Here is a 26115-nt window from a genome sequence, read left to right on the forward strand (position 1 = left end):
CCTCTCAGACTTTGCTGATATTCCTTTCCTGTACCAATGTTATTTATTATGTATCTGTTAAATTTCTGTAGCTTGCTTACATACTGTAATGTTACATATGTGGTCTATTATGGTTTATTTCTATTCCCTTATGGCGCTCTGTTTTGCTGCTGGAAAATCTCTATATAAACATTTGATTCCATGTGCTCTGTATCTCTATTTTTAAATCAGTGGTTAAGTGAGTGGCTTCATACAGACTTGGGGCCAGTTTCTGGAGTGTGATTGACTAGCACATTCAGGAATGGTAAAAAGGTGGCTTAAAGTTCACATATGCATTTCCATAATCCCAGTGCCATCCCCTTTTTACTGAATTAGAGTTTTCCGAGGATTACTTTATGATCTCTGCAGATGCCCCCTAAGGGGCTGAAACTACAACTAAGGATCAGCATGATTTAGGGGCACCCCAGCCATACCCCCTTTCCCCTACTATACCAGCAACAGGGAGAGAAGGTGGCGTAAGAGCCCTTAGAGCTGATATATGTCATCAGGGATTATCTTTGTACTGGGTAATCTTCCTTGGGCTGCTTATGCTAGTTTTAGGCCCGACTATGGTGTGGTACAAAGCACAGATAATCTGGCCTTATGTTTGAGGCTAAGGATATGTCTACACTAGATTTCCAGAAAACCTTTGACAAGGTCCCTAACCAAAGGCTCTTATATAAATTAAGTTGTCATGGGATAAGAGGGAAGATCCTTTCATGGATTGAGAACTGGTTAAAGGACAGGGATCAAAGGGTAGGAATAAATGTTAAATTTTCAGAATGGAGAAGGGTAACTAGTGGTGTTCCCCAAGGGTCAGTCCTAGGACCAATCCTATTTAACTTATTTACAAATGATCTGGATAAGGGGGTAAACAGTGAGGTGGCAAAGTTTGCAGATGATACTAAACTGCTCAAGATAGTTAAGACCAAAGCAGACTGTGAAGAACTTCAAAAAGATTTCACAAAACTAAGTGATTAGGCAACAAAATGGCAAATGAAATTTAATGTGGATAAATGTAAAGTAATGCACATTGGGAAAAAATAACCCCAACTCTACATACAATATGATGGGGGCTAATTTAGCTACAGCTAATCAGGAAAGAGATCTTGGAGTCATCGTGGATAGTTCTCTGAAGATGTCCATACAGTGTGCAGTAGTAGTCAAAAAAGCAAACAGGATGTTAGGAATCATTAAAAAAGGGATAGAGAATATCTTATTGCCCTTATATAAATCCATGGTACGCCCACATCTTGAATACTGTGCACAGATGTGGTCTCCTTATCTCAAAAAAGATATGCTGGCATTAGAAAAGGTTCAGAGAAGGGCAACTAAAATGATTAGGGGTTTGGAATGGGTCCCATATGAGGAGAGATTAAAGAGACTAGGACATTTCAGCTTGAAAAAGAGGAGACTAAGGGGGGATATCATAGAGGTCTATAAAATCATGAGTGGTGTGGAGAAAGTGAATAAGAAAAAGTTATTTACTAGTTCCCATAATATAAGAACTAGGGGTCACCAAATGAAATTAATGGGCAGCAGGTTTAAAACAAATAAAAGGAAGTTCTTCACACAGCGCACAGTCAACCTGTGGAACTCCTTGCCTGAGGAGGTTGTGAAGGCTAGGACTAGAACAGGGTTTAAAAGAGAACTAGATAAATTCATGGAGGTTAAGTCCATTAATGGCTATTAGCCAGGATGGGTAAGGAATGGTGTCCCTAGCTTCTGTTTGTCAGAAAGTGGAGATGGATGGCAGGAGAGAGATCACCTGATCATTGCCTGTTAGGTCCACTCCCTCTGGGGCACCTGGCATTGGCCACTGTCGATAGACAGGATACTGGGCTGGATGGACCTTTTGGTCTGACCCGGTACAGCCATTCTTATGTTCTTATGTACACTGCAAAACAAAAAACCGCAGCAGAGTCTCAGAGCCTAGGGCTACAGACTTGGGCTTGTGGGGCTCACACTGCAGCATTAAAAATAGCCATATAGATTTCTGGCTCAGGCTGGAGCTCAGGCTCTGAAGCCCACTATGCTTGCCAGGCATCCGGTTTTTGACAGGAGCGCCTGGTCAAAAAGGAACCCTGGCGGCTTCGGTCAGCCCTGCTGACCAAGATGCTAAAAGTCCAGTTGGTGGCGCAGGAGGGCTAAGGCAGGCTCCCTACCTGCCCTGGCTCCCAGAAGCAGCTGGCATGTCTGGGTCCTAGACATAGGGGCGCCCCGTCCCAAGTACTGGCTCTGCAGCTCCCATTGTTTGGGAACCGTGGGGGTGGCACCTGCAGGCGTGGGCAACATGCAGATCCCCCTGGCCGCCTGTCATAACTATAAAGGGAAGGGTAACAGCTGTCCTGTGTACAGTACTATAAAATCCCTTCTGGCCAGAGACTCCAAAATCCCTTTTCCCTGTAAAGGGTTAAGAAGCTCAGGTAACCTGGCTGGCATCTGACCCAAAGGCCCAATAAGGGGACAAGATACTTTCAAATCTTGGTGGAGGGAAGGCTTTTGTTTGTGCTCTTTGTTTTGGGAAGTTGTTCGCTTTTGGGACTGAGAGGACCAGACCTCAATCCAGGTTCTCCAAATCTTTATGAACAAGTCTCTCATATTTCAAACTTGTAAGTAAACAGCCAGGCAAGGCGTGTTAGTTTCTTTGTTTTCTCAACTTGTAAATGTACCTTTTGCTAGAGTGTTTATCTCTGTTTGCTGTACTTTGAACCTAAGGCTAGAGGGGGGTCCTCAGAGCTCTTTAAGTTTGATTACCCTGTAAAGTTATTTTTCCATCCTGATTTTACAGAGAGGATTTTTACCTTTTTTTTCTTTAATTAAAAGCCTTCTTTTTAAGAACCTGATTGATGTTTTCCTTGTTTTTAGATCCAAGGGGTTTGGATCTTGATCCACCAGGAGTTGGTGGGAGAAAGGAGGGGGCTGGTTAATTTCTCCTTGTTTTAAGATCCAAGGGATTTGGATCTGTATTCACCAGGGAATTGGTGGAGGTCTCTCAAGGCTACCCAGGGAAGGGAATTAGCTTTGGGATGGTGGCAGCGGACCAGATCCAAGCTGGTAGTTAAGCTTAGAAGTTTTCATGCAGGCCCCAACATTTGTACCCTAAAGTTCAAAGTGGGGAAGCAGCCTTGACACTGCCCCTCCACCTAGGAGCCGGACATACCGGTTGCTTCTGGGAGCTGCCTGAGGTAAGCATCCCCTGAAGCCCGCACCCCTCACCACCTCCAACACCCTGCCCCATATCGGAACCCTCTCCTGCAAACTAACTCCCTCCCAGAGCCTGCACCCCGCACCTCTCCCACACCCCAAACTCCTCATCCAGCCCCACCTCAGAGCCCACACCCCCAGCTGGAGCCTGCACCCCCTCCCACACCCCAATCCCTGCCACAGCCCTGAGCCCCCTTCTGCATTCTGAACCCCTCAGCCACAGCCGGAGCCCTCACCCCCTCCCACACCCCAACTCCCTGCCCCATCCTGGTGAAAGTGAGGGTGGGGGGAGAGTGAGTGATGGAGGAAGGGGAGAAGGAGTGCGAGGGAGGCGGAGCCTTGGAGAAGGGGTGGAGTAGGGTGGGGCCTCAGGGAAGAGGCGGGGAAGGGAATGGGGCAAGGGTGTTCAGTTTTGTGCAATTGGAAAGTTGGCCCACCCACTTCCCTAGGCTTCAGAGCCCGAGCACCAGCCTGAGCTGGAACATCTACATGGCTGTTTTTAGCTCTGTAGCACGAGCCCAAGTCTGTAGACCCAGTCTCTGACACTCACTGCTGTGGGCTTTTTGCAAGGTAGACATACCTTCAGAAGCTTTTATCCACAGCTAACAAAATTTTGCTGTGGTCTTGCAGCTTTCAGAGTAGGCACTTAAAAATAAGAGGGGGTTGAACTTGGTAATTGTTCACTGAGCAACTTTTTAAAAGGAAACCGTTTACAGAATTGTGGTAGTACTTTTTCTTCAGGAAGCTGAATCAGTTTCTTGTACTTAGAATGTAAAATTGTGGTGAAGTGCTATTATCACTGTGTAGTTTTGCATTTCCCTTTTAATGTTGTACACTAGATGCGTTGATCTGAATTTATTTGTTTTTGTAAACCTTTCTAACAACAATATTGCAAGGCTTATTTTTTTCATTTGAAGGTTAATTTTTTAACGTTAACATTAGTGTTTCTGTTCAAATTGTAAACTATAACTCTTGTCTTGCACACTATAGCTAGTTAGGGTTTACAGCAGTGAATAGCACCACAGTTACATGTGCACACCGTAATTCTCTAAAGTGTGATGAACCCCTGCATGCTGTTTTGACAAAGATAGCCTTCCCCAAAATAACAAGCAGTATACATTACTTCTGAGACTGTTGAAATTGACCATATTTCTAGGAGCCACTGAGCAGATAGAAACGTATATACTATTAAAACAATTAGTTTATCTTAGAAATTGTTAATTTTCATGCTACCCATGTTCCAGATAATTAAAGATTTCAAGTTACTTTGTTAAATCTACCTCACCAGGGACATTGTACAGATTTATAATGTGAGATGAGAAATGGAAATTAAAAACGAAACTTTTTTCTCATCACAGAATGTCCCTGTGTGTGTACACTATTCTTAATGCTGATCAAATAGTTCAAGATTTAATCCAACTCCTACAGATAAACATTTCCTATACAATAAACTTGTCTAGTGTATTGGGAACCTGACTGTTTTCTTCTAATGGCATACAAAAATAAGTAATAATAGTGAAGATATGTTTACCATTCAGAAGGTGAACAGCAACTAGAATTTTTGATTTCTAGGTCATTACGCTCCGATGACCACACTGCCATTTACAGCAAAGTTGGTGCTAGTGTTTGTAGGTTGTACATCTGCAGTTGCAGTAAGTTTAAGTGCTAGTGTGTCAGTTTAGGAAGGTTTCCAAGATATTTGACACCATGGAGCTTGACTAAACTAGTGAAGTTGTGGTCAAATATTGGCAGAACTCCACTGTAGAAGAATCCTGTCGCATCCTGCCTTGACAAAATAGGTAGTTGCTGTAGCTACAATTGTTTACTGAATGTGAAAAGCAGACAATGTTGCTTAATTAACTGTATCCTTGTTAAATTAGAGCATATATATTGTTGCTCAAACATCCCATGTAAACTTTTGTATAGTAGTTAATGTTAATGCAGCCTTAACATTTCCATTGTCAGTAAATCTGTCAAACAGATAGTGATTGCTTGAAATGTATAACTGTTTCTCATGTTGGTTTTCCAAAACCTTTTATTAAAGTGCAATTATTCCCCAGTAACTGAACCAGCTTAAGTCAAGACAGAAGAGTGATTACCTAAATAGACTGTTGGAGAATTTTAATATATAGTTCTGGTTTTTTTGCAATTGAAAACATTCTGTTCATGGTGCAGCAGAAACAGAAGTTTTGTTGCTTGCAAGCTTTAGTAAGAAAGATTGCTTGTTCACAAACTGAATGGTTAGTGTATTATCATTCGCTAAGTATTGCAAAAGACATTGGATATAAGAAGGTTGCAGCTGTATAAGACAAACTGTAATGTTCTAAGTCAGTTATTTCCATAGTAAGTTGTCACAGCTCTTTTGTGAGTATACATAACTTACACATACAAAAAATATACATAACTTTTTGCTATCTGCCCTTTCAGAAAAAAATTCTCTAACTTCTCTTAGCCCCAGTGAATGTGAATATAGTTTATCTTGCCCACGAGCAGTACTTCTAGGATTGTACTTATCTTAACAAATATCAATTTTTGGATAGATAACGCCCAGTTGAGCATATTTGTAAAATATGCCCACCCAGCACCACAAACAGTTGCTACATCAGACTGTGTTTTTTTCAAGGCAAGGACCACATCTACCTGTCTGCTTCCACAGCACCTAGCACAATCATGCCCTGATTCTGAGGCATTTGGGTGCTACCACAATGCAAATAATGCAATAGGTAGAGAGATACAGAAGTAAATAAAAAGCTAAACAAAAATATCCTTATTTTAATAAACCAGACTTTCACTGAATATCTGAAGGTTTTACAGCAGTCTTTGAACATGATCTAGAGACTACAGAGTACCCCAGCCTCAGAAAGATCTGAGAGAATCCTGAATATTTACACTGTTAGTTCCATACAGGACCTACATTTTTAACTCGCTGTAACCAAACCAGCTGCTACTTAATTTGACACAGATCACTGTTAGTGTTGACCCACTTCTGCTTAGCTTTGCTCATAAGAATATTGATGAGTCTGGACCCAAGATTCATTTTCTTTTACCACTGTTTAGAAAAGAAAACCAGACCCTATATTAGAACAGGCTTAAGTAAATACAGTGATTTACTTAATTTAATTCAGCTTGGCTGACTGTGTTTCTTTATGTCCCATGAAATTATTGCAAGACACTCAGGCTACCATACCCTAGTCATAAGGGTAACAATAAGAAAAAATCTCTGATTTTCTCCAGGATCTATTTTAACCAAATACTTTGAAAACATTCAGTTAAGTGAATGTAACTGACATTTCTGGATTGTCTTTCAGCCAAAGACCCCAAAGCACTTGGCAAACTTTACAGAATATATATATATATATATTAAAATTACCTTTTTTTTTTTTAAATGGATGATTCCCTGAGCTGGCTGTAACCCACAGCACTGATGTTATAGTCCCACATGTTCCAGGTCTGCTTGTGGACTACCTCTAGCCTTAAAGCCCAGAGTTGGGAGCAGCTAAACTTCTAGTCTGCTCCCCGTTCCCAGATGACAGGATGATAGGGAAGCAAATGATTGAAGGTAAAAGGGGCAATTGTGGATGACAAAAGGTGGCTCAAGACATGGAAAGAAAGTCATTTCCAGCTTGTGTAGAGGAGGGCCAGTTTGAAGTTGTGCTTGTGGAGATAGGGGTCAACCAGTCATTTCACCACTGCTAGAGATCATGTCATGTATCACTGAAAGGTAACCACTTCTAACGTAAAGGTGGCAGCTTTCCTCCACTCAGGAGAGAGTGAAGAATATCTTTAAATATTTGAAATGACAGAGAAATCTTAAGTAGACAGAATGTCAGAATTTAGCCATGACCCTGAGGCTTACAGCCATATTCTCACAAAAGAATACAACACACTTGTGTACACCAGCAGTGAACTTATCCCTGTAACTGGTATATAGAATTGATGATGCAGAATTTTGGATGCATGGTACTACCAACTGCTTAGAGTACTGTGTATATATAAATGATTTCAAAGTAAGTGATTATCACCATATGTAGATATTACATACAAATAAACTATGTGGAAAAAGTATTATTTAGGTTGTAAAGTCAAGCGCTCAAAAGGTAGGAAAGGCCAGAATGCAGGTTGCCTGTGCAACTTTAATGTGGTCCCCTTGTGCATTTTGATACAGGCTGTAAATGATCACATACTATTTTTCCACAGGACTCTTGTTTCATTCAGTGCACAGGATGAATGGTGCTCACTGAATATGATGGATGAATTCATATTTCCTAAGTCTTAGGAATCCTAAGTTCAGTTCTGGAGTGGAGTGGTGGTGGTGTGATTATGAATCCTTCTCTCCCTGCCCCCTTTGCTCCCATTAACCTGCTCTGTCTGGTTTGTGCTCCTATCCCTGTTTCTGCACCTCACCCCTCTGCATTTGAGTTAGAGATCTTCATCCTCCTCCTCTATGCTGCTTGGACACAAGCAGCAAGAGCATTGAGAGCTCAAAAAAAGATTGTCTCCCTCAATTCCGCTGCCCAGCACCACAGCAGCCCCTGGCAGCTGGGTGGAGCAATTATAGGGAACGTTCTACTCAATGCGTGTATCCTTGGGGTGGGCATGCTCAGTACAGATGGAATCTTTGGAGAATGTTGCCAGCGTCTAATAAACTTCTACTTTGTGCAAACTGTGATTTTCAGTCTTATAACTTGGCTAAATTTGGATGGCTTTGCATGAGGAAAGCAAAAGGCATAGTTCCTGCTCCAACAGAATAGAGATTCTAGAGTTTCTCAATGAAATGATTGTAAGAATTTTTAAAGTGGGCAAAACAACATATTTTTCCCTAACTGCATTCTTGGAAATCATTGAACTATTTTAGTTGAAACTTTCCAAAAATATTCAGTCAGAGGCAGACACCTGGCATGGAAAACTTCAGCCTAAACAGTTAGTTTGGCAAGTTATAAGCTACTGAAAACAGGGTTTTATAACACGGAGGTGTCGGGCAACTTTAAATAGGCGACACTGCCATCGCTGCACATAATAAAAACCATCTTTTTGGATATTTGGCTTTCTTGGTATTCAGATTATCCTTTTCTTAATATGCTTTTTTCATGTCTGCTGTGTCTTCTTTAACCAGAAACTCTACTGAAGCTGGAAAAGGGAATGGCCAAGAGTGGAAGATACAAGATTGTCTTATAGGATTTTCCCCTTTCCCATATGGAAGGATAGGAAGACATGCCCAACCACCAACTTTGTGGCATCATTTTGTCCTGTCCCTAGACTCCATGTTGTTTTTGTATTACTTGTAGCATCTAGGAGCCCCAGTCATGAATGAGGGCCCCATTGTGCTAGATGCTGAACAAAAAAATTGACCGTGCCCCAAAGAATGTACATTCCATGTATGATAAGAGATAAGGTAGACACAGACAAATGGGGGCATCCAAAGAAACAATGAGAGCATGATAGACAGTGGTCATAGCACATCAGCTGCATCTCTGTTATCAAATTTTTTGTAGACATCACAGCAAAGGGGAGTTTTAAATGGGAGATTTGAAGGAAGACAATGAGGTCGTTTTGTGGATGTTTATGAGGAGCTCACACGTATGAGGGGCAGCATAGGAGAAATCACAATGTTATTTGAAAATATACCAAATGGTTGATGGAGGCTGGCATGGCTGGCAGAGTGGAGGCGAGAGTCAACATCTCAGTGTTTTTGAGAGAGGATAGGTAGTGTGGGAGTATCCCTTGGCTAGGAAAATGCCAGAACTGAAGGAGGAGAGAACATGTATGTTGTGAAGGTTGTCAGCATGGGCACAGGTTTTCCAACAGACACACTTAGCAGGAGTGAAGGAAGCAGGTATTGGGGGTGAGCTAGAGCTGTGGGTGGCAGTGACAGAATAGAGGGCAAAAGAGGCAAAGGTGAAGGATAGTTAAGCATGGAGAGAATCAACAACGATATCACTGGGAGAAAGGGAAAAGAGACAGAGAGCAGAAGAGAAGTCATCACCATTCCTGTCCTAGAAGTCACTGAAGGGTCTGTGAGAGGGAGGGGGCAGATGAGTGATGCTGAAAGAGACCAGATAATGGTCAGAGAGGGGGAACTCAGTGATGGATCAGAAATGAAAGCAGTGCTTGATGAAGATAATGTCAAGTGAATATCCATTTGGTGAGTGGGTGAGTTGAACCAAGGCTGTAGGTCAAATGAGGAAGGGAGGGTGAGAAGATGGGTGGGTGGGTCATCAAAATGGAAGTTTGATGCCACTGAAGATGGGAAATTGTGATGAGAGGAAGAGGGAGAGCCATGAGTTGAAATCAGAGAGAAAGGAAGAGTGATGGGGAGGAACGTGGAGGAGGAGAGGGAAGAAGAGTTGGATGCAGTGCTGCTCAAAAGACGAGAAAGGGCAAGGGGGAAGAGGAAGAGGTTGGAAGTGGCAGGAATGGGAGAGGAGAAGCTCCAGGCTATCAGTGGGAAGGGAGGAAGCTGGGATGGGGAAGTGGAGGGTCAGATGTAGAAATGGTTGCAGTATCTTTTTTTTTTTTTTTTTTTTTCTCTGCTCTTTTTTGACAAGCATGAATATTGTATACTGTCCATATCGCTTGCTAGATTTTCTTTGAAATATATATATTTTCTTTTCACACACACTACTTGCTTTTGTTCAGGCTTCTTAAGCTTAATTGCTATTGGGGAAGCATGAGCGTTTTTCTCACATCAGCTACTCTAGTTCACTGGACAGAATAAGGTTCCAGTAAAGTCAATGACCAAGCTCCCATTGGCTTTAAATGGAGACAGGATTTTAGCATGTAGTATACTGCCTTTGGAACTTTCGTCTGATCCGATATTTTGAAGTTACTTTCCAAATGGGCAAACAAGCCTTCATCCAAGAAGGTAAAACCTTTGTTTCCCTTTTCTGAGAGGTACAATTTTAGGCTCAGACAAGAAATAGAAATTCCTTTGTTTTCCTTCTCCCATACTTAATGGCAGTTTTCATTAAAAGTAAGAATTGTATGAATTAATTTAATCATTTTTAAAATAATTAAAATTACTTTCATAAGCCTACTGTACATAAAATGCAGATTTAAAAACACATTTTGAAAAATGAAGAATCCAGTTCCAAACCAAACTTATACTTGGATTTTATGGTATTTAAAATTCCAATGTATATATCCAAAGCTAAAAATTATACTTATTTTTTAAAGAAAGTAATATAAAATAGTTGTCAACTGTACAATTTTTTTGTAAAATGGATTTAATCATCATCTTTTTATAAATGAGAGTCACACTCTCGAGAGCAAGTTCGGTAGTGCTTTGCTTAATAGAAGAATTGGGACAGCCCGTAACACAACAAATGTTTGTGCTTTCTACTGATGGTATATAGGGCTGGTGCTACCATTTAGGCAAACTAGGCAGTTGCCTAGGGCGCCAAGATTTGGGGGTGTCAAAAAGTGGTGCCCCCAATTTTTTTTTTTTTTTTTTTTACAGTGTTCCTATGCCCCCTCCCCGAGCGCGCGGTCGCCACTCCACTTCTCCTGCCTCCCAGGCTTGTAGCGCCAATCAGCTGTTTGACGCCGCAAGCCTGGGAGGAGAAGAGAATTAGAGCGGCGGCAGCGTGCTCGGAGAGAAGGCGGAGCAGAGGTGAGATGGGGTGGGGAGCCGCCGTATGGCTCCCCAGGCCAGGGGGGTGAGAAGCTGCTGCAGGGGTGCCTCAGGGCGGGGGGATGGGGAAAAAGCTGCCACAGGGCTTCCCACCCCAGCTCACCTCTGCTACGCCCCCTTCCCGAGCACGCCGTCGCTGCTCCACTTCTCCTGCCTCCCAGGCTTGTTTGGCACCACAAGCCTGGGAGGAGAGGAGAATTAGAGCAGCGGCGGCGTGCTCACGGAGGAGGCAGAGCAAAGGTGAGCTGGGGGGGAGCTGTTGCAGGGGGGGCCCTCAGGGCAGGGCGGGGGGAGCGCCTCAGGGTGGAGGGTGGGTGGGGAGCTTCCGCAGGGCGGTGGGGGGGCGCGCAAGGTGGAAGTTTCGCCTCGGGCACAAAACTTCCTTGCACTGGCCCTGATGGTATATAAGACAGTTGTTAATGTTCAATCATAAATCAGCACAGCTCTTCTTTTCCTGCTTAATTTTTTTTTTTTTTTTTTTTAAATTGATATGGCAAGGAACAATGAAAATATACTGGCCAGTTAGTTTGTGTGAAGAATTCAACGGCCACTGAGTCCTAAAAATATACTAAAAGGTTGTTGGTGGTTTGTGGTCCAACTTAGGTAGGTTACATTGCACTAATATACCGTTCTAAACTGATGAGTTTAAAATGTTAAGAAAATACTTTTGAAAAAGAACCTTAAGAACATGTAAATGTATAAATGATGCCATTTTGAAACAAGTTATGTAATAATGTTTCAAAATGGTGGTGCTAGATTGTGTGTTCAAATAATTCCAGAGCAGGAAGTGTATTTTTCTGTTTTTAAAACAATAAAAAACAAGTATGAAAACCTATCAGGCCACATGCCTAGTTCACATGGTTGATAAAACATTTAATAGCTGGCTTTGTCATTGGTAATATGTGGTTATATAACATTGAATTTATAAGTGGCTTTCTTCAAACCACAGGGATTTTTCAATGCTTATGTCTTTTATATGTGTTTAAAAATTTCTTTATAGACAACTCTCTCTACCATAAAAAAGGATAGAAGAGATTACAGCTCTTCTTAAAGCCAAAATATATTTTTATTTATTTGACATTGAACATGACTTTAAGTACAGCCTCATTTTTATAATATATGTAATTTTTTTTAATAGGTGAAACTTACATTTGAAACTTCAGTCTTTGAGCATGAAGGAACATCTCAACAAAGGTATAAACAGGCACAGTCCGCTATGAACAATCTCGTCAAACTTCTATGGGGAGAAGATAATATGGACCTTCAGCTGGCTATCCAAGGCATGCCTCATATTGTTATGTACCTCACGCTTAAATTGGACTCTGAAACATCTAAGGATGAGGTATGTGATCAACCAAATGAAGCAAAAGACTGGCAGGATTCAATTTAAATCACTAGATATCAGTAAATGTTGATTTCAGGTGACACACTGAAATCGATGAAAAAAATCCATCAATAACCGTCAGTGCAGCCTCCCCCTACACCTTGCACCTGCGGGGTTGTAGTGTCACCAGCCCTGTAGCAGTGCAGAAAGCCCTCTGCAACTATGGTGTCACGGGAGTGAGTGAGCTGGGCCATGACAGTGGAACCCAGAGGGCGCAGCCGTAGAGACAAAGATGTTGGATCCATGTGGGTGCTGGGAAAGCTGCAGTTCTGGTGGGGCAGAGCAGCAGACCCCTGGCCAGGCCTGCGAAGAGGAGGAGGACAAGCTCCCAGTTGCAGGGGAGGCCACCTCACTCAGGGGTGTCTCTATGGTTTTTGCTGCCCCAAGCACGGCAGTCAGGTGGCTTTTGGTGGCATGCCCGCGGTCATGCAGATTCGGCGGCATGCCTGCGGGAGGTCTGCCGGTGCTGCGACTTCAGCGTACCCGCCGCCGAAACCGCGGGACCGGCGGACCTCCTGCAGGCATGCCGCCGAAAACCGCCTGACTGCCGCCCTCACGGCGACTGTCAGGCCGCCCCCCACGGCTTGCAGCCCCAGGCACGCGCTTGCTGTGCTGGTGCCTGGAGCCGCCCCGACGCCACTGCTGAATGGGTCTGTCCTGTGTAGAAACTGTTTAGTAACAAGGTGGCCTCCCCAAGTGTGGGCTCTTCATCCTCCTTGCAGCTCTGGCTAGGGGTCTCTGCTTTGCTGAGAGAGCCCCCTGCACGCCCGCTGCACACCCACTGTCAGTGCTGCCCTAACCTCTACCCTACCTCAGCTTAATTTCCTACAACTAAAAATTAAAATAGTTTAAAAAGTAAAAAGTTAAAAATACAAATTAATATTAGTCTAAATTGCAAAAAATTAAAAATCAGATTCTGCTGAGTCTAATTAGAATGTCAATTGTTGTGACTTTAAAGGTACCTCATGTTTACTAATACTTTTCTAAGTGATTCCATCTTCTGGTCAAAGTGTCTGCAAAGTTATTATGTCTATTATAGAAATCAGGCCTGAAATTCCAGGAAAAAGTTAGGAGTCCAGTATACAATCTTTAATTGCATTTTGAAACACTGAAGCACTGCTGAAGGTCCCTCGATAAAGTACATTACCATAGGTCCTTAGAAATAAAGTGAGAAGGAATATCTTCAGGTTTTAATAATTACCTGCCATATTCTTATCATGCTGCTTTGAACATCACTTTATAAATGTAAAGCACAAGTACAAAGCATCCTAACTCATCAGAATTTTTTTTTATGGGAGAAGCTGGTAGCAAACCCTATATTGAAGTTGTTTAACACTTTCCATTATAAAGGATTCATGGGACCTTTTCTTTGAAAAACATTAACATCTCCATTGTTTGTAGCAGGCCATTGATATTAGGCACGAACAATACCCTCATGTTCCAGACATGCCCTTTCTTTGTCCTATGAAATTCCATTCAGTTTTTGCTGAGATAGAAACTGTTGAGAATTGCTATTTCCTTTCTCTCACTTACGTTTGTCAGGAAAATGTTTTCAGAGTGCAAGTATAACTGAACACACGAACATTCTAAGGTTGGGTTCATTCCGTTGACAAAGCAGAAGCAGCACATACTGTACGAGAAATGACTGGGAATTATCAGAACAGCTGTAGCAGGTAGGGAGAGAGAGAAGCCCAGCCCAGCTCAACTATCTCTGCCCTGGACCAAACATGACTCCAGGGCTGCTTTAGGAGCATCACATGGGGCAGCAACCAGGCTCCCTACCCTAAATTGCCCCTGGACTCAGCACTTGGTCCCAGGAGCCCATTTCCCCTCACTCTGGGCACTATATAGAGCAGGAGCTTCCAAACTCCCAGGGTAGCAGGTGAGAGAAAAAGCTGGGCCAGGCTATGTTCTTTTCCTCTCCTGCTGCTGACTAATCCCTAGTGGTCCATCCCTCTGCTGGGATAACATCTTTCTCCAGTTGCCAACTAATGCAATTTGTCCTGTAGCAGTGGCAGATGTCTTCACTGCAGTGATGATGGTTAGGGTTTAAACTCTTCTGAAAATGCATTATGGAGTGAAGAGTGTTACAGATGCACATGAAGGAATTTGTTTTTACCTTTTTCCTTTGTGAGGGAGAGAAAGGTAACCTAAGAAATTACTTTAACCCCTGTTCCTCCTCCCTACATTTAAAAAAAAAATTGTTTAGTTTGATTTTGCAAACTCTTGAAAGTAAGGATATGTCAGATTTACAGCTACTTAATTCAGCCCCTTGTATGTATGCCTTATGATACTGTCACATGTTATTTTTTTTGCAGGACTCCTGCTTCAGTCAGTGTATAGGATGGACAGACAGAGGGGCAGAATTAACACTACACAGGCAACTATAAATCTGGCATTGCCTAACTTTTCAACCCTAGTAATGTTCTTTGAAAACACACACACTCTTACCCTCCCACTCCCTATTGGGATAAAGGCTACATTATAATACAGTAAGCCAGCAGTTCTCAAACTGTGGGTCAGGATCCCAAAGTGGGTCATGACCCCATTTTAATGGGGTCGCTAGGGCCAGCATTAGACTTGCTGGGACCCAGGGCTGAAGCTGAAGCCTGAGCTCCACCGCCACCTGGGGAAATGGGTCTCTGACTACAGCCCCAAGGGTGGCAGGGCTTGGCCTGCAGCCCCCTTTCTCCTCACCCACAGCGGCACGGCTCAAGTTCCAATGCGCTTCCCCTCCCCAACCCCACCCCCACCCAGGGTCATGTAGTATCTTCATTGTCAGAAGGAGGTGCAATGAAGTTTGAGAGCTCCTGCTGTAAGCTTTTGCTTTTCAAGCCTCTCTCATATCATTTAGCAGACTACACTTCCACTATCAGAGGTGGCTATGGTACAAAGTAGTTTTATACAAATGTCTCTTATAAATCCTTCAGGACCATTCTGGTTCACTTTCTGCTGTTTTTTGCAACCTAAGACTACTTCCATCAATGTACAGAAAATCTCAGAACATTTTTCACATTGGTATTTTCCCACAATAAGAACGTATAAGGTATTCGCAACTGGCAATGGAATAAAAATAAAAAGCTTGATCAAAGTTCACTTACAACATGTTGCGAATGGTTAATTTTTCTTTTCAAAATCTTATGCTGCAGCTCCTTGTCCCCGTTCATCCAATATGGACTATATGGTAAAGCTAGAGACAGTTGTCTTATAAAGAAAGAGACAGCATTGTCCTGGTGAAACATATAAACTTAATACACCGCTACCTCGATATAACACGACCCGATATAACACAAATTCGGATATAACGTGGCTGATTTTGTGTGCAGATCACATCTTAGCCTCATTAGTAAATAATGGCAATTTATACTAGTTTCTCCCACTTTTGAGCCCTGGGCACTCAAAAGCAGAATTAGAGAATCCTAAGCCTCACAGAGCTCTGGCTGTTGTATCATAATGTAAAATGACAGGTTTCAGAGTAGCAGCCGTGTTAGTCTGTATCCGCAAAAAGAAGAACAGGAGTACTTGTGGCACCTTAGAGATGCATTCGAAGAAGTGGGCTGTAGTCCACGAAAGCTTATGCTCTAATAAATTTGTTAGTCTCTAAGGTGCCACAAGTACTCCTGTTCTTCTTTTTGCATAATGTAAAAGTCATCTTCCTGTATGGAAATTAGTCTTCCGTGTAATCACAGATTCAGCTGGTAGGTCGGGTCTCAGTTGGGCTTTTTAGAACAGAGTAAATATTTCATTCCATTGTAACAGATTTCTGTACTTGGACAGTCTTCCAGTGATTTCATGTTTTAAGAGAATAATGTTGTTCATGTCTTTTCTAAATGATTGATATCAGTATTGGAAGAATTTGTTTAGTTTCTATGTAATGCAAGCATTGTTGAGCAACTAATGAGACCCTGTTGGCTTTTACAAATACTTACCATGTAAATTCTGCAGTAATAGTTCCTATTTTAATAGCTTTTGAATGAATCTTGCAGAGCTCACAGTCTTCTTGTGTACAGCAAAGCAGCGGACTATTGTCTCCTTTCACTGCGGTGTAAGGACAACTTAAAACATCCTTTGTCAGTGTCCTGTGTTTGAAGGTTGTGGGAGGTTTTTAGCTGGTCATCTCTATTTTGACAGGAGTCCTTTCAGCCATCTTTCTTGGTGCCAAGACTGTTCTGATTAAAGCAAATTGTTTCTTTGCAGTTCATTATATGAAAAGTGAGGATAATGGAAATAGAAGAGGTAGGATTTACTGACAAAAGAATATTTCCAAGCAATATTTTAGCGTTCTGTTCAGAAAATATTGAATTCTTTTAAGATTAACTACTTTGTCATTTATTAATTCAATTGTCCTTGGCCTTTGCACCATTTAGACAAAATGACACTTTTCAACTTGCTTGGAAGACAACTGATCTGCTTGTGTGGTGATAGATACTAAACCTTACTAACTCATTAATATATAGATGGTGCTGCTGGGATCTTTTGTTATGTTTGTCTTTTCTTTCCCTGGGAAAGTGTATAGTTATTTCTCAAATGAACAGTGTAAAGGTCCCTGTTCATTGGGAAAGAAAAGATTTTTTTTTTCTAACCCATTGCAATGCTGTAATTAGAAAAGGCTTTTTTTCTTGATGAGCGGTTGATGCAGAAAATCCTTGTTGCAAACAAGTATTTAAAATTGGAGCTAATTAAATTGAATGAGAGTGGCAGAGTTTGCCAATTCTCTCAATAGTGAGAACTGAAATTCTTTTAATCTGATTGAAAAGAAAATTTCCCAACAAAATTTTGGCACAGTCTGGATGTGCTTTGTCATATGAAATAAAAGTTAATGAATTCACTGTTGCTTTTATTTGTTAAGAAAGATAATTTAATTTTTAATAGTATCTCCTGGCCTCTCTATCTTGGGTAGACTTGATATTTCAATTAGATTATTTCCAGGCCATCTAGTAAAGATTGAAAACACTGTATAGGTTGCAGTATCTCTGTAGGTATCAGTTATTAGCTCTGTACATTTTCATGGGTTGACAAACTGCACCAAGTATGTGGACATTATTATCCTTTAGTTTATTATTCCCACACAAAAGTGCTTTAAGTTAAAGGTTTCTGAAGTAATTAATATAACTGTTATGTAAAATAGGTAACTACAGCATTTCCCTTTAAGAACCTAGGAATTTAAAAGACTGGAAAGAATCAGGTAAAATCATTTACCTAAAGATTTATTATCCCTACAATTACTGATTCTGCAATTTTTTGCCCTTAGGCAGACTTCTGCTCCTGTGCAACCACGTGTAAACAATTGCATGCTCAACACCATATTTGTTAATGACCTATGAATTTTTTCAGTAGGTACCTACTAATATCTTGCTTTATATGTAAATATATCATCAGTGATGTATGTGTAGAAAGGCAGTGTATTTATGTTGTAGTTTAGGGCCTGATCTTTAGAGGAGCTGTAAACCGACAACTCATAATTGAAAAATGAAGAAGGCCGTGGTTCTGTTAGTGTGAGTAAATACTCACAATGGTGAGTAAGGGGTTCACAGATTTCCATTTAAGAGCCAGATCACATGTTCAGATTGCTGTACGAACACGAACAAATCTGATTCCACAGGACTGTTGTTTTTTAAAATGACAATATTTTTAAGATGTGAAATTCTTCAATATGTTGTTTTTAATTTTTGTATATATTTGCCCTTATAGTAAAGATTTACAAAAGTCTTTTTTTACACACATATATGCACATGCTTAAAAACTTTGCAAGTTTGTAGCAAGGTCTGGAAATCCCCCAACAAACCAGTGCTAGATAACATGCTGGGAAGGTATGTGATAAAAGTTTTCAGGACTAAAATAACTGATGTTGCGGATATACTTTTTCCTTAGCAATCTTTTCCTTTGCTTAACTAACTAATAATTTGATATCCTGACAGCAAGAAATTCTTTACCAATACCCCATATCAGAAGCATCCCAAAAGCTGAAAAGTGTGAGAGGAATATTTCTCACTCTCTGTGATATGCTGGAAAATGTGACTGGAGCCCACATTATCAGGTAACATATTTTCAACTTAATACAAAACCTTTTTGTTTATTTTTTAACTTCCCTTTCTTTTTATTTATACTGAAGAAAACATCTGTACATCAGGCTTTGTTATTATGCCTAGTCAAAACAAGAATGAGTTTACCTTCTAATCTGTAATGTTTTATTTGGTATAGCCTGATTGAGTTGGTCTGCCTAATGTGGCTGTACCGTGAATGGTTATGTGATATTGGGCTGTTTCTTTGCTTTAGGTCTCGGTGGCTAGAAATGTAGTATAATATGTAACGTATCACAGGATCTGATCTAATGAACTCGCAGTCAACCTTGATCTAAATTCTTTAGCAAGATTCCTGGATTCTGTTTCATTTTAGTAAGGTAGAATGGACATTCTGTAGCAGCTTAATTTAAATTAAAAAAAAACTCAGATTATAACTCAGTTAATATAAACATGAGTGATAGTCGGTACAGTAACTCCTATTTATTAATTTTGATATTAATTTTATTTCATGAGTTTGTTTTTGATTTGTCAACGATTTTTGTATTCTCAGCACGTAACTGCATCATCTTTAAAGGTGCAGCACAGAATCTCACCCATTATTTTAAGACTGTTTGCAGACTCAAGAAAACGAGATTGCAACAGTTTTAAACTTAGTTCACATTTCAAGTTCAAGATTTTCTTCTCAGCTATAAAATCTGGGGCATAATAGTTTTAAAAACTGAAAGCTTAAACCGTAGAACACATTTGCATGGCAAATTCCACAGCCTTAGAATCTAAGAGTATGTCTACACTTAGAACTGGGAGTGTGATTCCTGGCTCACATAGACATACTCACACTAGCTCGCATAGCTGAAAATAGTAGTATAGTCATGGGTAGCACAGGCCATGGCAAGCGGCAGCATGAGCTAGCTACCCTAAGTACAAACCAGCCTGGACTCCTTGGGTACATACACAGGGTGGGTGGCCCATGCAAATGCTGCCAATGCTACTACCATGACTGCACTATTACTGTTATCACGCTAGTTCAATGAGAGCTAGTGAAAGTGTGTCTACATGAGCTGGGAATCACACCCCTACCTCCAAATGTAGATGTGGCCAGAGAATACATGGGACCCTGATTATATGTAAGGTAGAGAGAAGTTAATGAAGCTGTATAAAAATGGGAAGAAGAAATCTTTGGGAATAGGAAGCCAGTGAAGGAAAAAGAGGAATAATGAGGATCAGCCATCTTCACAAACTAGAAGTAAGTTCCATTTTAGTTCATGTTACTCCCTCTTGACTCCTGATTTATATATTCTGTGCTAGTCACATCAGTCCATAAGTGTCTAAGTATCAAGCCTGTCACAGTGAACTGGTTATAAGTGGTAATCTTCAATGACTGATGTTCCTGGTTTATAACGTGGATATGTACTGGATGGTACAATATATTCACGTGTGCACAAAAAAGCATTTAGCACAAGAACTGCTGTTGTCAGCCATTTTCTAAGGAAGCATTGGAAAGTTTTACCAGCTATCCAGGTATATAGCTATAGTCGAATAATCCCCAGTGTGGACACTCTTATTCTGGTGTGAGTGCCTTTTTCTAGTTCAGGTTAAATCCCTTCCAAAGCAACATAAGCTAAATTGAAAAAAAGCACTGTTGTACCAAAATAAAAGTACCTACATGGGGGAGAGGGGTTATGCTAGTGTAACTACATTCGCTGAAATTTACACTTGATTGAACACAGAAAAATCTTTCCTATGTAGATAAGACCTAAGTGTGATGCAAAGGCATCACTTTTCCAGTTTATGCAACTCATTATTACGCCTCTACCCCTATATAACGCTGTCCCCGGGAGCCAAAAAATCTTACCGTGTTATAGGTGAGACCGCGTTATATCGAACTTGCTTTGATCTGCCGGAGCGCGAAGCCCCGCCCCCCCGGAGCGCTGCTTTACCGCGTTGTATCCGAATTTGTGTTGTATCGGGTCGCGTTATATTGGGGTAGAGGTGTACTTCTTTGAGTATCCTCTGCATATTCCCACTCCTGGGAAGCACCAGATGTTGGAACCTTTTCATTGCAGTTCAGATGTTGGAACCGTCTCATTAGAGCACTGGTGCATCCCACTTACCTCTTTCCTCAGCATTTCCAACATTATGAGGCCAAAGCTATTAAAGGGGGAGTGGGGCCCTTTGCCACCTTAGTTCCTTCCATCTGCCTCAGCACACGGATGTGAACCTCTCCGGATCCTTCTCTCAAAATAAATATTGAGTGCCTTAGTTTAACAAGTAATATAGTTAGTATAGATAATTTTATTCTAATTATGCTATCTAATTGTTTAGGATATTATTTTTATTGTTGGTATGCTTAGCAGTTGAACTCATCTACCAGTTTCATAGGGAATTCAAAGAGAGCCAGATTTAAGAGGTATCCATCATGTACAGTGGCCTTCCTGACATTGGATGTCCATGTCAGATGCTTGATGTACCTTAGTGAGGGTGTGACAGAGTTGGAGTAGCTTAGGGCTAGCTCATCACTTTGCACTTTGTAAGCGTCCCCACATGGGCCAAACTGGGAGATAATTGATTAGGACTGGGTGATTAACCAGTTAACAAGGAGATTCAGCTCATCAGCTGGTGACTGTTAAATGGAAGATAGGAAGGGAGAAGGGAAGGCTGGAAGGAAAGCCCAAGAAACCTATGATTTCAGAGAGGTGGAGATCTCTCTCCCCACCCTCTCCCCCTGTGCCTAGAGCTACACTGAAGTTTGCGGAAAACCTTATGGTGATGGGAAATGAAGCTGCATAGTCTTTGTAAATAAAGTACATTGTGGTGAACTTAGGTAAGAGGGTGTGAAGTCTACTTGCAAATTGAAATCCAGGGTGAGGGAGCATCCTCTGTGACTGCGGTCACTCTGAATTCTGAAAAATTCTCCTTTTGGGCTGAAATGTTCTATGCTTGGTTTACATTAAAGGGTCATTTCTGACTACACAGTGTTTATCGCCTTGCCCAGTTTGACAGATGCAGACTACAGCTCTCCCAGTATATAGAGCTGGACACAGATAGTGGGCTGTTAGTCTCAAGTCACTTCTGGAATATCTTCCATGGTGGAGACTGTAAAGGCCTAACTGAAAACCCACAATGGAGTGCTCAAAAATCACAACAACAACACACCACCTGTCTTAGCATCAGAAGGAGAAAGTCATCTTTGTTTGTTTGTTTGTTTGTTTAAGCACAAAACTGGTAGAACTAGTGATTTTATAGGGACTCCAAAGTGTTTACTACATTCTGAAAATTCTAAGATTTCATTTAATAAAAAATGTAGGTTTCTACTTTTTTCAGTAGACTAGGCACAGCTACCTAAAAATAGATATGCTGATGCCTTGTTAAGTCTTACTGAAAACTGACTCCTGCCAAAAAATAGCAATAAAGGTCTGAATTCTGCTTATTCCACAAGGCGTGAACTTCAGTACCTAAGATGGAGAATTTAACGTAATACTAACTGCCCTCCTTCATTTTACTTTATTTAAATATTGGTTTATATTTTATCAGGTTGTCATGGGTCATTGTTAGAGAAATTGTGGAAAGCATTAGTTTCTGTATTGACCTGATACTAAAATAGGTAACTTATTCATATAAATATTAATATAAAAAATCTTAAAAAAAAAAAAATAAAAGTAAATTGTGCTGTAAACCTTATCTTTAGAGCCACTACTGGTGCTTTGTATTTGTGTTTATATACACGTATAAACATATAAATACATTGACTACAGACATCACTTTGTTGTTGATGTAGTGTAAATAGTAAAGATATTGGGCATTGTATCTCTTCCCCCCCCCCCCCCCCTTCCCCATTTTGCTCTAAGCATTTTGATACTATGGTGCTGCTTCTTTTTTTTTTTTTTTTTTTTTTAAGCATCAGAACATTAAACTGCTGAGAAAATCTAGCATTGTTTTTAATATTTTTATATTCCTTTGTCATCTTCCCTGCCTCTTCTTTCTGTCTCCCTACACTGAGTGAATGCATTCTAATGCTCTGGTAATTATTGATTCAACTGAAGTATAGTTTATTCAGGCTGAACATCCGCAGCATGTGCCAGACTAAGTCCTCCACTTAAAATTTTAATTTACTTAACAGCATTTCTTTAAAGTTAATTTGATTGGAGTTAAGGGAGGAGGAGAGTTGTTTTTGCTTTTTAAAGCAACATGAAGATTATGTCCTGCAATGTAAGCTCTTTGGGGCAGGAATGGTCTTTGTGTTTGTGCAGTGTCTAGCACTAGCACAATGCAAGCAATAAATAATAATGAAAACCTCTTTCCCCTTTTGAAGCAATCTCAGCACATCTAGGTTAAATTTTCCTCCTATCTTCCGTTGTTGAAGTGCTTCAATATTAATATTTGCTAGTTTTGATTGATTCAATAATTGCTTCCCCCGCCCCCAGGTTTCAGAGTGGTTGCCATGTTAGTTTGTATCACCAAAAAGAATGAGGAGTACTTGTGGCACCTTCAAGACTAACAAATTTATTTTTCATATTCTTTGTGTATATACATCTTCCTACTGTATTTTCCACTGCATGCATCCGATGAAGTGGGTTTCAGCCCATGAAAGCTTATGCCTAAATAAATTTGTTAGTCTCTAAGGTGTCACAAGTACTCCTCGTTCTTCTTTTTTTTTTTTTTTTTTTTCTTTCAGTTCCGATCTTGCTTCCTTGACACAACTGGATGTTCTGCCCTTGGTTTGAGGAATTGCAGCCTCCTGCTCCAACCATGATATAACAGTGTAGTCTATAAAAGTTGTGAAAATGCTTCTTCCTTTACTGTAGCTTCCCTTTTCTAGTGTACCGTTGCTTTCTTGCTTCACTTATTCACAAACCATTAGCATATACCTAGTCTGCATATTTTAGGCACCAGATGCTTACCACTAATTCTTGCACTTGCACATATGTTCTCCCTTGCATCCTTTTACATTCTATAATAGGTATCAGTACTTTGACTCGCACTTCATCAGTCATAGCCAGTAATTATATGATTTTCTTGTAAATCTTTATGGATGCTGAATGGAGATTCTTCCACAGAGGCATTTTCTGGCAGCTCCAAACTGTCTAAAAACACCTTAAGGCAACCTATTTCTAGATGTCCTACACATTCTTTATTCTTGTATTCAAGAAACTGTAACAAAAATCCATAAACACTTAGACTGACTTTTGCTGGTAAAAAACTATAAAGTGTAAAATCATTTCTGATGGCTTCTAGAGGCTGTTACATATTGTTTGGAAAATGTAATAGAAAATACCAATATTTTGTCCAACATTTCCTTAGTCAGAAAAGTAGCTTTTGATTTTCACCTCTGTTCAGGTATGAGTTGTTGCTGAGTATATAATGAATTGCTGTGTTTTCTATTTTCGATACATATTTACTGCACTACTAGTATCTAACTATTTGTTTGTAAAGAACATTAGAATATCTTAAGCTGGAGAAGACTAAGGCGGTCACTCTTGTGCTGGTGAATGGCAATGATCTTTAATTCTATAATAACTCACTACTGATTGTTATACAATATAAATATTGGATCAAAGTAGAGTGATTTAATTATGGACAGACAGCTTGAAAACTGAAATTATTTGTTTATTTAAGTTTTAAACTAAACTCTTTGACTTTATTTCACTTTGATACAGTGATATCTTAATTTGCTATTTAAAATGTCTAAGGCTGTAATAGGAATGGTGGGGAAAGTAATACTTGTTAGAAATCCTGTGGTCTGTGAAAATTTCAGTACCAGTATGATTATAGGATGTTACACCCACCAAGTCTGTCTACGGCTTCATGTCCCCCATCAGGGTAGTATTTCAGCATCTCATAAACATTAATGAATTAATTGTCACAGCAATTGCATGATTCAGAAAATATTGTTTCCCAAATTTTACAGATTGGGAATTGAGGCAGAGGGAGATTAAGTAACTTGCTCAAGGTTGCACAGCAAGTCTGTGGCAGAGCCCAAAATTGAACCCAGACCTCCTGAGTCCCAATACAGTACTTTAATCAGAAAGACCACTTTCCTCAGTCCTTTCGATTTAGGCAGAGAGGTATTTACAGTCTTCTAAAACAACTTGAAGTTTAGCAGCAACCAACAAACCCAATCTGTTGGTTTTATATTTAATCTGAGACAGTCTGGTAACTAGATTATTGGATTCCAACTCTCTTTTTTGTCCCACTTCACTCTCCATTTAAAATATGTACATTCTCCATATATTTCTATGATTGATATACTGATACTGTAACAGTTCAGGCTTACCTCCGTCATTATTTCAGGTAAAAAATTTGAAAGTGCTGAAGTCTTGTTTCAAAAGAGACTGAGGAGCCAAAATCACTTGTGGGGGTCTCTCAGATGAGAATATAAACAAGGTGTTGCCCAGAGTCTGTAGCCATACCACTTTCTGCTGAAATCCTGTTAACTTTGTAAGCTAAGTGAAAGACCTCTAAGAACACTTTAATGGCTCAGAAAGAGATGATGGCATTCATCTCTCTGACATAGTACTTGGTTCTCACATGGGGCATGGAGTTACTTCAGGAATCTTTTGGTTGGAACATAAAGCAAGTCCTCGCTATTTGTGGTAGTTTGTCCCAAGGCCCATTTTGTAACAATAGGGGCTTTAACCGTGGTGTCTCGGTCATTATACTTGGCCTGGCTAAATTCTCCCTGTAGTTTCCACTGGAAAAAGTATTCTGTATTTCTTATCTGAAATTCTTTTGTGTACAATAGTACACAAAAGTACCATTAAATACAAATGACTGCATTTCAGTGGTTGAACCAATCCCTGTACATACCTTACAAACTGCTATATAAACTGTAACTTTGTGAGCTGTATGTTGGATGTGAAGTGCTGCTTGTCTATAAGCTCATTACTATTAACAGCACGTTCTGCATGTTACTGTGCAGTGACACATTTTTCTTCAGATATTTGTACTTCTGGTGCCAGATCTGGTGGTCTATTCCTGGCCCAGTTTGACAGTGCAAAGCTAGCTTCCCTCTTATCCGTAGCCACTCCAAAGAAATCAGGAAGAGGCAATGAGGAGGCAAGGACCAGAGGAGAGCTGTTAAAGGGTGGTTCAGTGGCTGCTATCCTTGTAGCTCTAGAAGGCATTTTTCTAGCCTGAGAGGGGACAGAACCTTTTGGAGCTCCCACGTAGTAGAGAATTTTGACTGTCCCCAGTGCCCATTGGACTAACCTGGGTGTGTTTTGCAAAAATCATTGGTATAAATACGTCTGAATTTAAAACTGGACAATATTTCTAATTTGTTTGCACTCTCCAGAAATTTTTTTCTTTGCCTTTTTTTTTAGTGTGTTCCAGTATTCTGCTGTATTTAGAAAAAAAAAAGGAAAGATATCTAGCAGTTTTTTTGGTAACCATTTGTGGAAATGTTAAGAAATAGATCTTTTATTGTTATATTTTCCCAGTATCCCTACCAATTTGTTTAAAAAATCTACTGTGCAGTAGGTGATTACCTTACAAATAACTTGTAGAGTGTGCACTTCAAATTCCATAATTATAAATGCAATTGTATGACCCAGCTGAATACTCAGTATTTAAGTGAGCATGACGCTTTATATATTAACATTCAGAATAAATGATGACCCTTCATAAAGCCTAAGTAAACATTTTCTTCTGGCTTTATTTTTCTAGCTCATCCCTTTTTTTATGTGGGAAACTGGTTCAGGTGGTTTACTGGAAAGAATCTGACAAGTTGCTTGTGATTGGCCTTCCTGCGGAAAGGTGAGTTTTAAGCATAGCATGTTTATTTTTTAGAAGATGATTTAAATGTACAAAGACCTGGGAATAGTAACTTTCTTATGTCAATTTAATATATGTATAGA

At 40.3% G+C, this 26115-nt stretch overlaps 1 protein-coding gene across 5 annotated transcripts in view; it reads left to right on the forward strand.

The window, feature by feature from the left end:
- INTU (inturned planar cell polarity protein) overlaps positions 1-26115 on the forward strand; it is an 86979-nt gene that overhangs the window by 31310 nt on the left and 29554 nt on the right. For all 5 annotated transcript variants that reach the window (XM_054030710.1, XM_054030712.1, XM_054030709.1 and 2 more), the window contains exons 4-6: positions 11994-12197; positions 18158-18276; positions 25925-26014. In XM_054030710.1, the coding sequence (XP_053886685.1) occupies positions 11994-12197; positions 18158-18276; positions 25925-26014 (413 nt within the window). The remainder of the gene's footprint in view (positions 1-11993; positions 12198-18157; positions 18277-25924; positions 26015-26115) is intronic.

This window comes from Malaclemys terrapin, chromosome 5 (genome assembly GCF_027887155.1).
Source record: "Malaclemys terrapin pileata isolate rMalTer1 chromosome 5, rMalTer1.hap1, whole genome shotgun sequence".
Lineage (NCBI taxonomy): Eukaryota > Metazoa > Chordata > Testudines > Emydidae > Malaclemys > Malaclemys terrapin.